General features: G+C 38.2%; 1 protein-coding gene across 6 annotated transcripts in view; it reads left to right on the top strand.

Annotated features, from left to right (window-relative positions):
* The window catches only part of KLHL5 (kelch like family member 5), a 59,169-nt gene that overhangs the window by 7,106 nt on the left and 38,534 nt on the right, over positions 1 to 13,529 (top strand). For 2 of the 6 annotated variants that reach the window (XM_009896563.2, XM_009896562.2), the window contains exon 1: positions 8,637 to 9,359. The exons of 2 other annotated variants lie outside the window; for them this stretch is intronic. In XM_009896563.2, coding sequence (XP_009894865.1) covers positions 8,983 to 9,359 — 377 coding nt within the window. In that variant the 5' untranslated portion in view covers positions 8,637 to 8,982. Of the gene's footprint in view, positions 1 to 8,636; positions 9,360 to 13,529 lie in introns of those variants that run through there. 2 more of the 6 variants (XM_054164020.1, XM_054164040.1) reach the window with 2 other exon arrangements.

The raw sequence follows: 13,529 nt of genomic DNA, 5'->3' as shown, positions 1-13,529 counted from the left end.
ATGGGGCCTTGAGCAAGCTGGTCTAGTAGATGTCCCTGCCCATGGCAGGGGGTTTGGACTGAGATGATCTTTAAGGTCCCTTCCAACCCAAACCAATCTGTCATTCCATGATACTGTGGTGATTTCTGTTCTACTCTAATTCCTCAGCTCACATGGTGCATAGCCTCTCATGAGGGCAGCTGTGTGTACTCAGAAGCAAAAGACAGGCACTTAGGAGTCACTAGGTCCTGGTTTTATCAGTTCCTGCCTAATAACATTTCTGACTAGTTGCCAATTTCAGTCAAACTCTGACAGAACAGAGCCTTTATTATCTTTAAATTCCTGAAAGGGTTTGCAAATATGGGTAGGTAGGGAAGGCCAAGTAAGTAATGGTACTTGACCTGCCAGCTGGTGAGCCTGTCTGCTTCTGGATCTGAATACAACAAAGGATTTGCTTGTCCTGCCTGCCCTGGTACTTAGCAGGGAGGGATTTATGTGTGTATGGGAGAGAGAGACTCTGAGATGAAGCAAGCAGGGGAACTGGAGTTACTGTCAGAAGAGCTTGGAAAATAAAGAATAGTGGGGAACCTGAGATCACTTCTGCATGAAACTGCAGGCACAGAATGGAGAACTTAAGAAACCAGTTTTCTTCTTACAAGTAGGAATACATGGTGACTTGATACATTGTTTAAGCTGAGATTTCATAGTATCCAAATACAGAATTAAAGGATATTTTTCCTTCCATGCCTCAGATACATATTCTTTTAAGCTACACTGACCTAAGGCAGGACTAATTTTGTTTCAGAGTGAAGGGGATAATTAAATGTAGTATGTTCTACATGGCTTTTTCCTAATAATACTTCCTTGAGCCAAATCACTGGTAAAATCAATGGAAACCTTTAATTAGCATCTTTAATTTAATCATGTTGCTTGCATAACTTTGTGGAGCTTATTGCTACACAAAAATCCTATCATCAAGATACAATGCTTGAAACTGCAGCAAGTAATACAAGGCATTTGATTGTGCATTTGTAAACAAGTACATGTATGAACCAATTTAACCATCTCTGGGACTGTTTGATTATGAATACTGCTCTCTGGTGTTGATTTCATTTCAGTGTTTAATTTCAGATTTACAGTTACTGCTTTAAATGTCATTTGTTATGGAAAAATGAGATGAAAGAGTTGAGTTTTCTACTCTACAAGATAATTCTTCTCAGTACCGTTTGTCAGCTACTAATGTCTAATTATAACCAGGATTTTTAGTAGTGATTGATGATGATGATTCATCTCAAGTCTTTAATGGGAATATGAACACTTAAATGCTCTTCTAAAAATTTTTACTATCATATGTATATTTCATAAGAAATGGAGATAATTTCTCTGTGTGGCACTTTTTGTGTAGTCGTTGCTTCAGCTGTATTCAATGGACTGTATAAGGAGCAATCATCACTGGCAACGTGGATTGGAGAAATGCTTCTCTGTGACATTGTATTAAAGTAAATGATAGTAAAGTAAATCACAGATGTTTAGAGTTGGCATAGAAAAATCTTCGTACCGTACTGCAGCAGGGAGAACATGTGCATGTACAGTTGTACAAAAGCATGTACTTTTGATAGTATTCTAACAAGATGCTTCTAAAGTATTGCTTTAAAAAGCAATTCACTTACTACTTTTATTTATATGTTTAAAAGACAAAAGAAGTTGTTTCATTTAGCAGGGGGATGAGAAGAACCTGTTACGGAGCAACATTTCCATTCAGTAGCGTGGAGCTGGTTTGTTGAATTCCTCACATGCTGTACTTCTGGTTACCATGCTTGGCAGTCATCTTCTACACTTTTAAAGATCATAACCATAAATTGGCAGTAGATCAATATGTTTTCCTTTTTCTCTGTCTAATCTTGAGCTTACTACTTCTCCCCAGCTGTTACTTTTAAGGCTCTCATGGCATAAAGACACTTGATCAATGTGAGTGTACAGACAGAATTAGGATGCTCCTTTGATAGGTTATGCTGCTTTCATGTTACTTGTATGGTAAGTGTAGGTTGTTGTTAGTTAAAAGAATTATCTACCTGTCACAGCAGCCATTCCTGTAAAGTCACTTTAAGGAAAGGACCTAAGTCCAGGGATAGTGGCCAACATGCTCCACGCTACTGAATGGAAATGTTGCTCCGTAACAGGTTCTTCTCATCCCCCTGCTAAATGAAACAACTTCTTTTGTCTTTTAAACATATAAATAAAAGTAGTAAGTGAATTGCTTTTTAAAGCAATACTTTAGAAGCATCTTGTTAGAATACTATCAAAAGTACATGCTTTTGTACAACTGTACATGCACATGTTCTCCCTGCTGCAGTACGGTACGAAGATTTTTCTATGCCAACTCTAAACATCTGTGATTTACTTTACTATCATTTACTTTAATACAATGTCACAGAGAAGCATTTCTCCAATCCATGTTGCCAGTGATGATTGCTCCTTATACAGTCCATTGAATACAGCTGAAGCAACGACTACACAAAAAGTGCCACACAGAGAAATTATCTCCATTTCTTATGAAATATACATATGCTTTACAAACAAATCAGCATTTAACAGAATCATAGAACAGTCGAGATTGGAAGGGATCTCTGGAGGTCATCTGGTCCAACTCTCCCCTGCTCCAGTGGGATCATTAAAAGCAGATTGCTCAGGAGCGTATCCAGACAGCTGTTGAGTATGTGTAGTCTGGCATGGAGCTTGTAGCACCTAACTGACTGCAAATCTGCTTCTTCACTCTTCCTGCGTTGTAATCTGGTAGTTTTCTATATGGGACCTGATGCAGAACTGTGAGCATCTGTAGTTTTTTATCAAAAGCAGCATCCACTCCGCTGTTGGCAGTGTTGCTCGTTATCCATTTTTCTGTGGGTTTTTCAGGAAGGCTGAATGCCTCCTGGTGACACAAAGCTGTAAAATGTAATATCTTTTTCAGTTTGCCTGCAAATTTACTGTCAAAGGTGACCTTGGCTGTGTTCATATTTTCTTGGTAAAAGGGAACTGTCTCCATGTTATTTTGTTTCAGTTAGGCACGATGTTTCTGTCCCTGCTGTACAGCATTTTGTAGCCTTTTTTAGGCAATACCTTCCTAAACGGGTTCTAAAGAATTACTTTACTTTCTCCAGGACTTCTTTAAATATCCTGAGAACGGCGTTTCGGTTTCCATTCTTCTTTAACAGTGACATTTCTAGAGGAGATGATTTGTGCTGGAGCATTAGTGCCTCTAGATTGATTACTTGACCTTTATCTTCATTAGAATCAGCAGTTCCAGTATTCCAGGAGTGTATGAACCAGGAACTTTTTGCTTGTCTTAATCTTTCTATGGCTATTTGAGGCTTTTGGTACAGAAAAGTGGGGGTTTTTTGTGATTTGGAGGACTGGTCTTTGACAACATTGTCTATTTTGTATTATAAAGGAATTTTAACTGAAGAAAACACAGCTCATCTGATGGACTCTGCAACATTTTTGAGGGTGAATAAGCTTCAGGGGACTTCAGTTGTTTACTCAGGCTCTGCACTCTGCTTTTACTTGTAGATGGTTCCTGGTAATGCTTGGGTATTATTTGGATAGACAGAAATCAATACCAATGTTTTAATGTCAAAGAAAATTAAATGTCTTGAATTTTTGTCTATGAACCAGTACAATGCTTGAGGTGGAAAAACCTAGGACCTGACAGTTTAGTCTTACATAGAGAAAGCTTTCTCCCTTTTTCTCTTCCACCACCCCAACCTAAATAAACTAAACAATGAACCAGACTGCTTCTCTGTACAGGTCTTTTCATGCTGCTGTTAAGCTGAGTGCTCTTAAGTCAGTGTTTCTAAACATATGGCTTGCACCTCTCGAGGGAAATGTGCAATGCAAAGTGGCAGCAAGTCGTGATGTAGTGACAGTAATTTGGCTGCAACTCTTTTCTGCCAGTCAGAACAATGATTTGGAGTTCATACTCAGTAACTGTAGGATGTTTCTCTCTCCTTTTTCTTTTTCCCTTCCATTTTTTTTCCCTCCCTCTGTCCTGGATGAACTATGTACTGTAAGACTTCCCACAAAACCATGAACCTGAAGTGTTTACACATAGCTCTGGGATAGGAAGTGATCATTGTTTTCTAGAATCACAGAGCATGAACGTAGTTATCTTCCTGAAGCCTTTGTTGAGCTATTTTGGTGCTGGAACACAGGAATAGGGAAGAAAAAAAGAAAGTGAACATTTAACATTTCTTTGAACATAAGTACAGTTGCAGCAGAGATGCAGTTTGAGGTTTGTCTAGAGCAGTTTTCTTTAAACAGTTCTTTTAATGCCTCAAATGAATAAAGTTTTAAGATTCTTTCTTAAAAAGTTAAATTTTGAATACCTTTTAATGCTCTAAGTATGCATATGATTAATTGGTGAACATCTTGCAGTCAGTGAACCCTTCTTATGCTTTAGAGTCCATATCTAGGATCACTAAGCATTGTCAATAATATATTGCATTAACACATCTCGATGAGTCTAGTTATATCTAAAATACATCTTTTTATACTTAATACTTTTGTTAAGTAGTGTTTTTTCCAAGAGAGAAACAGCTCTTGCACTCTAAAAAAGACTTGTTAATTACTTTGACATTTCATCCTTACTTGTCACTTAAGGATCATTAATAAGGACTAGCTGAGCCCTTTTACGCCTGGATCTTCATTTTTAAAATGGATAATTAGAAATGCATTTAACAGAGTAAATACCTTGAAAATATTACATCTGAGTTGCCCTGAATTGAGTGGTGACAGTTTTTCTGAAGCCAAAACATAGCAGTGACAGGAAAAATGTGGCCATGAAAAGTGCCATTGAGATCCAAATCTTCAAAGTGCCTCAAAAAAGTATTCCATAAATATTTAACTAACATTCTAGTGAAAAAGGAAAAGTCATAATGAATAAAAATGCTTAGATCTTGGTTGTTTATATCATTTTCCCATACTTTTCAGTGATGTATTTATTATTTAGAGTGTATCTTCCATGAAAATATACAGTAGAAGCATCTTAGGAGTAAAAATGTCTAAATTTTAACTAGTTATTCTGGATTTCACTCTTCCTTTAGCACAAAAATATTATAATATCAAAGAATGTCAGGGCAATAAAGGTCTTTTGTTAATAAAAAAGATTAAACATTTTTATATCTCTGTGGAGAGAAACTGTTTGGAAGATCCTGAAAAGAGCAATTTATATAGCTGTTGTGCTGTGGTTTTGGTGTTAGCTATTTGCATTTAAATGTTTTCCTTTTGTTCACAATGCAGAATCTGGGAAACTATCCCCCACTGATAACGGCAGGAATTTATTACTTTGTGGAGCTGCTTATATGAGGGAAGTTATGTATTAAATGATATTCCTAAGTTCTGATCAAAATCACAGTTCTCAAAGTAGTTTTCACAGTAAGCTTACATACCTCATTAAAGTGAACAAAATTCTGTCCCCAAATACCTGCCTGCATATCAAATGTTGCAATCAGTCACCACAAATGAGAAAATGGCTATTGATCTGCAGCAGTGACAAAGGTCAGAAAAACTCCTACAATCATAAAAACATATTGGTTGGAAAAGACCTGTAAGATCATCCAGTCAGTCATTCCCTAATACTACCAAGTCTGGTGCTAAACCATGGCTCTCAGCACCAGATCTCTGCAGCTTTTAAGCACCTCCAGGGATGGGGACCACCTTTCTGGGGAGCCTATTCCAGTGTTTGAGAACCCTACTAAGTGAAGAAGCTTCTTATATCCAACCTAAACCTGCCCCTGGTGCAACCTGAGGCCATTTCCTCTGCTTCCATCACTTGTTACAGGGCAGAAGAGACCAACACCCACCTGGGTAAAACCTCAGTTCAGGCAGTTGTAGAATGAGAAGGCCTCCCCTCAGCCTCCTTTTCTCCAGACTAAACAATCCCAGTTCCCTCAGCTGCTCCTCACCGGACCTATTCTCTAGAATGGGTGTAAAAACTCTTGTAATTCATTAAATGAAAGGTTTTGCCTTAATAAATGAAAGACTTATTTCAGAATGCTTGCTTACATTTTTAGAAGATTTATCAGAAATATATAAGAGTATTAGAAAGAGATAGGATGGGAGGCTTCAAATTAGGGATGGGCATTTGGATTTGTGACCACCAAACAAAGTCCAAAGGTGGTATTTGGGTGGTCCTAGTAAGTGGAAGTCCTAACAGTTCATCATTTGAGATGAACAAAAGTGTGTTGACTCCCAGCAGGGGACCTGATAAAGGCTATGTCACATTATTCATAGCAATAACAACAGACCCTCAACTGCTTCTGAGCAATTTTGTCAATGTAAAATGAAGAATTAAGTTGCATATAATACAAATTTGTATCTAATTCATATGAAGCAGATAAATGTTTCAGATATTTCTGCATTCTGCTTTTGACCTGTAATTTGGGAGAGTGTACAGAGGAGCGAGAGTTTGTATAATCTAGAAAAAAAAGTGAGAGAAACTGGAAAATACTTCTGTGTTTTGGTCAAAACTACAGCATGTTTTGTTTTCTAATCTGTTTGAGCCCAGAGCTCCATAGCTGAAGCACAGCATTAATTAGGCTGCATTTCCCAGTAAGTCAGGAGAAAGTGCTGAAAAAGCACTAGAATCGGCAAATCTGCCATTGTCTTAGTAGAGTTGTACTGGGACAGCTTGAATTTTAAATGAGTCTGTTTATGCAAGAAAGAGAATCCAGGTCAGTCCTTATGTATAATGGATTTCCCATACCAGCAGAAATAAAGGTACTCAAAGCTTACTTTTCATAGTTAAATGGGTCATTGAAGTACTACAGCTTTGCTGAACATTACCAAATACACCAACCATTTAGCTGTCCTGCATCTCCACCCTTGATGAACAAAAAACTGTAAGGAGAGGATAACAAAAGGACTATTTAAAAAAAAAATTTCTTCCTTCTTAAGCTGTATTTTAATTTTACCCAACTTGCAGTTACACAACTGATGGTGTTTGAACACTGCACGTGAGATTTTGACCATTAGCTGTTTGTGCACAGGATGGGTAGGGTCTGCTTGTCATACCAGTTTGATTAAACCTCTGTACACTTCTGATGTATTAAATCCTCATCCTTCTTAAACATTTCCTTGTTTGTGTTTAAATGAAATCCCTAGCAAAGACGTTTATTCACCTGCTAAATCATCTCACCTTCCGAGTACCTTCAGCTGTTTTCTGGCCATGCTTTGAATGCCCTGGGTATAAAGCTCTTTGTGGGACAAGCTGCTGGTGAGGTAGATATCCTGAAATGCAGCACCTCTTTGTAGAGAACAGCTGGAAAGCTGTTTCTATAGAAATGAGCTTCACTAGCATTTGTGAGAAGCACTTTCATAAATAACTATATTCTGAGCAATGATGGGTGAGCTTTTCAGGTTAAAAGTAGCCCTTTCAGCGTTGTGGTTTCCCAGAAAGCATGATTTACTTCTGGCACTGAGTAGGAAATGGAGTGTTTGCCTTTTTTGTTGTTGTTGTTGGGCTTTTTTGGGGGTGGGGCGCGGGAGGGCAGTGAAATTGGGCACTTGTTTAAGTTTTCATACGGACTCTGCCTATAGCCTGTGTTAAAGAACTCTGCAGGTACCCTCATTACAAGATCACCCTATTTTGGAGCTCATTATGTTAATCTGAAAGAGAGTGACTTTCACTTTTGATGAAAACTGTAGGTAGAAAAGAAGCACTTGTTATAAATTGTTGCATGTGTATCCTGGAGAGCCGAACAGGCTAACTGAACTGTGAAGTTTGAAAACGTACATCTGTTTATCAGGGACTGATAAAAGCCAGGGCTGCTTTGTTGCTCTAAAACTGCCGTTGCTGTCTGCATGTGACTGGAATGAGGCTCAGTGTTTTATACCTAACTAGCTCCATATGCCATAGAGGAAACGGGCTGTTTTTCATAGGAAATGTAAATTGGTCGTTGTGTCTTTTGTCCTTTTGGCTTTCTTTTCCTCAATCAAGTGAAAACTTTCGTTGGCTATTTGAACACATTACATAAATAACTTATCTAGAGGAAATTGTGTCTCAAAAAAAAAAAAATTGTGCCTCCCTCTCTGGAGCAACTGATTGTGCATGATTAGAAAGACGCCTTTTGAGAAGTTGTCTTTTGGTTTTTGTTTTGCAGGGGGTGCTTAGCTTTTTCTTGCTTTTGCTTTTAGTGACGTCTAAGCGAATGGAAGCTATTAGCTTATTTCAGACAGAAATTTTCTGTTATTGCAGACCTAGATTTGAATCAAAGCACATCAAGATGAAAGGCTCTATAACCCACTACTAGTCCCTTGAGCCTTCCAGGCTGTTCTTGTCCTTTTTTGACTTAGTGCGTGTCCTGTAATGGAAAAAAGAATTATTTACAGTTCAGTTTCTCTCCAGCATAATCAGTTATTTTTGGATTGGTTTAAAGCCTTTTCTGTAAATTTATTCTTTAGCAGTGCAGGAATATTTTAGCTTGCCTTTTTTTATTTATTTTTTTTTCTGCTCTGTAGTAGCAAGAGTTAACAGAGTAAGCAGAGATTCTAAGATGCAGTACAGGAATTACGTTCTCTGTCATTTGTGGTTTAAGAAAAGGGGGTGGTATTCAGCTCTTGAAAGGGCTTTAATGAATACTCTTTGGTAGTTTTGAAAGCTAATGGTCAGAGGGGAGCAACAGAAACAGCCTCGGAGCTTTTAGGGTAAACTGATTAGCATTTTTCCTGATTGAGGTGATTGTTTCACCTCCTCTTTTTATCTCAGGATTTTTCACTGTCTGTTGCCTTTTGTTTATATTCAAACGACATACAGTTGAAGAAGCTCTTTTTTCTTTCTTTTTTTTTTTTTTAATGTGAACGCGGTGCTTTCTTCTCTCCTGTAGAAAATCTACTTGCCACAGACAGGCAGAGCATGTGTTTCTCTTGTCTTGGTTGGGTGCACAAATCTTCTTTTATGCGTGCTGCTTCTTACCCTGTTGCCTAGACGATCCCTGGCTTTCACTAAGGATGTCTGGTCCTCGTAAAGAGTTTGACGTGAAGCAGATTTTAAAAATCAGATGGAGGTGGTTTGGTCATCAGGCGTCAGCCCCTAACTCGGCAATTGAAAACCACCAGGGAGACTTCTGGAATAGAGGACAACATGTAACAACCGCTGCTACCAAGTTTTTAGATTCAGGTAACGCACCTTTAACATCAGTTGGTTACAGAAGGTCCAGCCAACAGGATTTCCAGAATTCACCTCTCTGGCCAATGGCATCCACCTCAGAACTCCCTACATTTGAATTTGCAGCAGAAGACTGTGGAGGTGCACGTTGGCTTGACAGACAAGAAGCAGATGATAGAGCAAGTGAAGAAGAAAATGAATCGGACAGCAGTTCGTGCAGGTTAATGACTACTTTCCTGTTGTGAGCAATGCCTTTTCCTTGCATGTCTACAGCTAGCATGCATATCTAGGCTAGGCTTTACTCAAGGCTGAAATGCTTCAGAAAGCTAGCAGCTGCTGTGCATCACAGACAGAAAACGATTTCTAGTCGGGGTTCTGTGTGCTTACTAGGACTTTTTTAAAAGGTAACTGCAGGCAGTGTGAGAATGAAGTGCAAATGTGGATGCAGTCACTTGTGTTTTAAATGGTACACCAAGTAGATGCTGCTATGGACAAAGTACTGTCTGTTACGTGGTATTGTTACAGGATGCTTTCTAAATTATTTTGAAGTGACACCAATTGTTTAATTATGCTGAGAATTAGTCCCATGCCAGTGAGCAGAAAAGTATGATAATGAAAGCTTCTTGTGATCCTTACCTGATGTTTCTATAGATAAAGATAAAGCTGTGAAAAATACTTGGACTACAAAAAAAATTCCTATTTTTTTCTTATGCATATGCAACTTGAGGGGAAAAAAAAAAAATTCCTCTATTGAAACCAATCAATTTGAAGTGATTGCAGTTACCTGCCCAGTTACCTTAACCTGTGTATCTAGCTTAAAAAGTTTTTAGTGTCTGTAGATAGGTCTTGATGTTCTTCTTTTGCATATCATTGCTGAAGATGAAACTGCAAAATTAATGAAAGGTGTTTACCAGCTGTAAATTAGGCAGGTTAATCTTTCTTAATTATCATTTTAATTAATTAATTTCCTTTTTACTGCACAAGTCAGCCATTCTTCACTGAAACTATTTTTCCTGTTTTATAGTGCATGTGGTGCATAACAATTTACCATTTCAAGTAAATTTTATGATGTTTGCTTTCCTGCTTTCTAAGAGAGCTTTGCAGTGATCAGAAAGCATGGCTATTTAAAAGGGGGCACTGTTTAATAAAACCTGTTAAGGATAGATCAATCTTGTTAGAGCACTTTCAGTGTTTTGAATTCCTGAAGAGAAGAATTCATTTAGAATGAGGGGAAAAATAATCCTCAATATAAACACTAATTGTTTATGGTTTAAACATGCTTTAAAGGTTCAAGGTAAAATTGCTTAGGAGTCAGCAGTGTGTTTGCTTTTATCACTGAATGGCAAAAGTCCCAGAATTACAGGGAAAGGAGATCTTGCATATTGGTTCTTCAGAACAGCAGCAAATCCTGCTGCAGCAACTGTATAGCTACGAATAGCATAGCACTGAAGAGGTCCTGTTTGAAGTAATGTATTCAGGTATGAATTTTTAACTAGCTATGTCACTGGATAATAGATACGATACAGGACATCACCTTCCATTTCAGCAACATCTTCTCACGATGTGAAATTTTTATGTGCAGCATTACCCCAGATAGGATATTCTCACCAAAGCAAGGCAATCAGTGTAGGAAAGACGCGCAGTTTCAAGAGAGAAATTGTGTAGACTGAAAATACCCCACATTTGCTCTTAATTGTAGGAGAAGAATTTACATATGACAAAACTAATTTGTCATTTTGTGGAACTGGAGAACTGCAGATACATATTTAGGGGGCATGAAAAGTCTATACAGAACTGTGGGGTTTGGAGGTTTCTTGTTGGGTTTTATTTCCCCCCCCTGTATACTACAGGAAATGCATGTAGAGTTTGAACTTACTAAATTTGAAGTATATTTTTAGTACATGCTTAATCATCTGTAGCATCCAGAGTTCCTTTCTTACCTTGTAATTCTTGCTAGCATTTTACATTCATGCTCAAAAATAAATATTTTAAATCAATTTTGAGTTCAGTGTTGATGCAACTTAATATGTAATGGCAGTTGCTTTGTATTGTTAGCTCCATCTCTAGCCTCATGGGGAAGACTCTACTTAAATCATGTTTTGTTCACTCCCTTTGTTAAGAATGTATAAGCTGATGGGCAGACTATGCAAGCCTGTCTAACAGCTGGCCTTTTTCTGATGTTAAGAACTTAATTAAATAGTCTTTTTTTGTTTGTTTCATTGATCTAAAATACAGCTTCTTGTATATTAGCTTGATGGGGAAAAAAAACCCCAAACCACAACACTCATCTGTGTAGTTGTCAAGGGGTTGTTTTCCCATATAAAAATCCTGTTACCTCCATTAGAAACAAACTGTGCGTATGGAAAAATATCCTTATTTCAAACTTTTTGTAGAAGTTACTTCTTCACTCCTTATTTCTTCACTTCTCTGTAACTTACTGCGCAGTTACAAGCCCTAAAAGCATGAAGTGAAAGAAGCAACTTGACTGCTTTGTGTATATCAATCATCCTTCCTCTTTGCCACGTCATGTAGCACAGGTAGAAAAGCATATAGATCAGCTCTATCATTCTGAAAGCTCTAGATCATGGCATGATTCATTTAGAGGAAAGCCACTGTAGAATTCATTTGTTATTAGTCTGGTGGCATAAGGAATAAGCAAATTCCAAGTTTAGTATCTTTGACAAGGCTGCATCGGAGATGCAAGCAGGTCATCTGAATTTGGGGATCAGAGCTAGTCAGCTATAGTGCTGTTCACATCATGCTCCTGTGTGTTGTTTGTAACCAGCATTCGCCTGGATGTTTGTTTACTAAGCCAGTGAGGCTGGAATTCTTATGCTGGTTTTTGTCTCTTCAATTTCCTCTGTTGCTGCTCTTTGTTAACTTTCCTACATTCCTGAGGCAGTGGTCATCCTTCTGCATTTGTACACTTTTTACATTTTCCCAACAGCTGTGCAGGCTCTTGTATAGCAAGTTTAAGCTTATTAGCAAGAGATTTGGTTTTTCTTCACATTTTGTAGGTGCTTTAGCAACAGTCCATAGGCCTTGGAGGCATGGTGGATATCAAGCTAAAAATACCCTAGTATGCAGATTATTGTGTCTGGTTCATTTCACCCAGGAATGCATTAAAATATTGGAATTACTTTCATGTGGTTTAAAGTATGGAAATTTATTCAAATATAATATAAAAATGGATGTTTATATTTGAACAATAAATGCAAAGAGTTTCAGGATTCATCAGTTACATCCTGACCTTGAACAGTTAGTAAGGTGTCTGCCCTTGATTTTCAGACAAGGTATGGATGTACCAGGTGGTAGCTACTCTGCAGTATTGTCCTATATGAAGATCCTTGGAGTTAGTGCATTGTAATTTACAATCTAATCTGCTCCCTGCTCAAAAAACACCCCAATTTTCAGTCTGTAGAAAACTTTAATATGCCTTGTATTTCACCTCAGTCCTACTTGACCCTTGAGGCTGTAAGTTCTTTAGGACCCCTGGTTGTGCTGTGTGTTTCTGTGTATCTCCCATCACAAGATAAAATCATAGAATTGTTACGGTTGGAAGAGACCTCAAGGATCATCTAGTTCCAACCCCTCACCATGGGCAAGGACACCTCACACTAGATCAGGTTGCCCAGAGCCACATCCAGCCTGGCCTTAAAAACCTCCAGGGATAATGCAAACTGTCTAATAAGGAGGATTGATAGATTCCCTAAGTGTGGTGTGGTAGTAGCACAATACTTGAAATTAATTAAAACCTACAAAAAGAGCATTTTTTTTTGCTAGATATATGCATGGATTAGATAAAACCAGGAAACTTACTGAAAGACAAGTTGTTTTACAGGGAAGAATCTCAAGCCTTCTTGTTTTGTTTCTTCTATGCTGCTGCTAAATTCTTTCATTTTCCTCTGTGCCTGTTCCATCTTCACTAAGGTTATGTCTATGCAGATTTGAAAAGACTTGGTGCCGCACAGTTATACAGCAAAGATGAGGCAGATTTAATCTAGAAAGCTTGAGCAGTAGCCATTGTAACCAAGATACAGTAACAAGAGGCTTCAGTGTGGGCTTTGCAAAGCCACAGGGGACTCCAGCTATCTGGATGGAATGAGCAGCCAGTCAGAATATATGCTACTGGTGACATTTGTGTGGGTGTACAAATTCATTGCACTAAATCCAGGATGTCTCATGGACAGGAAACTTCAGTGCTGCAATCAAAGGTCTAGCTGCACTGCAACATGCTGACATAATTTCTTATCAAGATGAGAAGCACAGGTGCAGTGATGCTGGCTTAGCAGGCTGTGCATATATGTCTTTGTTGGGCTGGAAGAGGTAACACCAAGGCTGTGCTTCAGCTTCTCATGCCTGTTAGATTAAGGTTCATGCAGATGTTTGT

Source organism: Dryobates pubescens, chromosome 1, assembly GCF_014839835.1.
Source record: "Dryobates pubescens isolate bDryPub1 chromosome 1, bDryPub1.pri, whole genome shotgun sequence".
In the NCBI taxonomy this organism is placed as follows: domain Eukaryota; kingdom Metazoa; phylum Chordata; class Aves; order Piciformes; family Picidae; genus Dryobates; species Dryobates pubescens.
The sequence above is the reverse complement of the archived record's forward strand: the minus strand, read 5'-3'. Positions and strand labels throughout refer to the sequence as shown.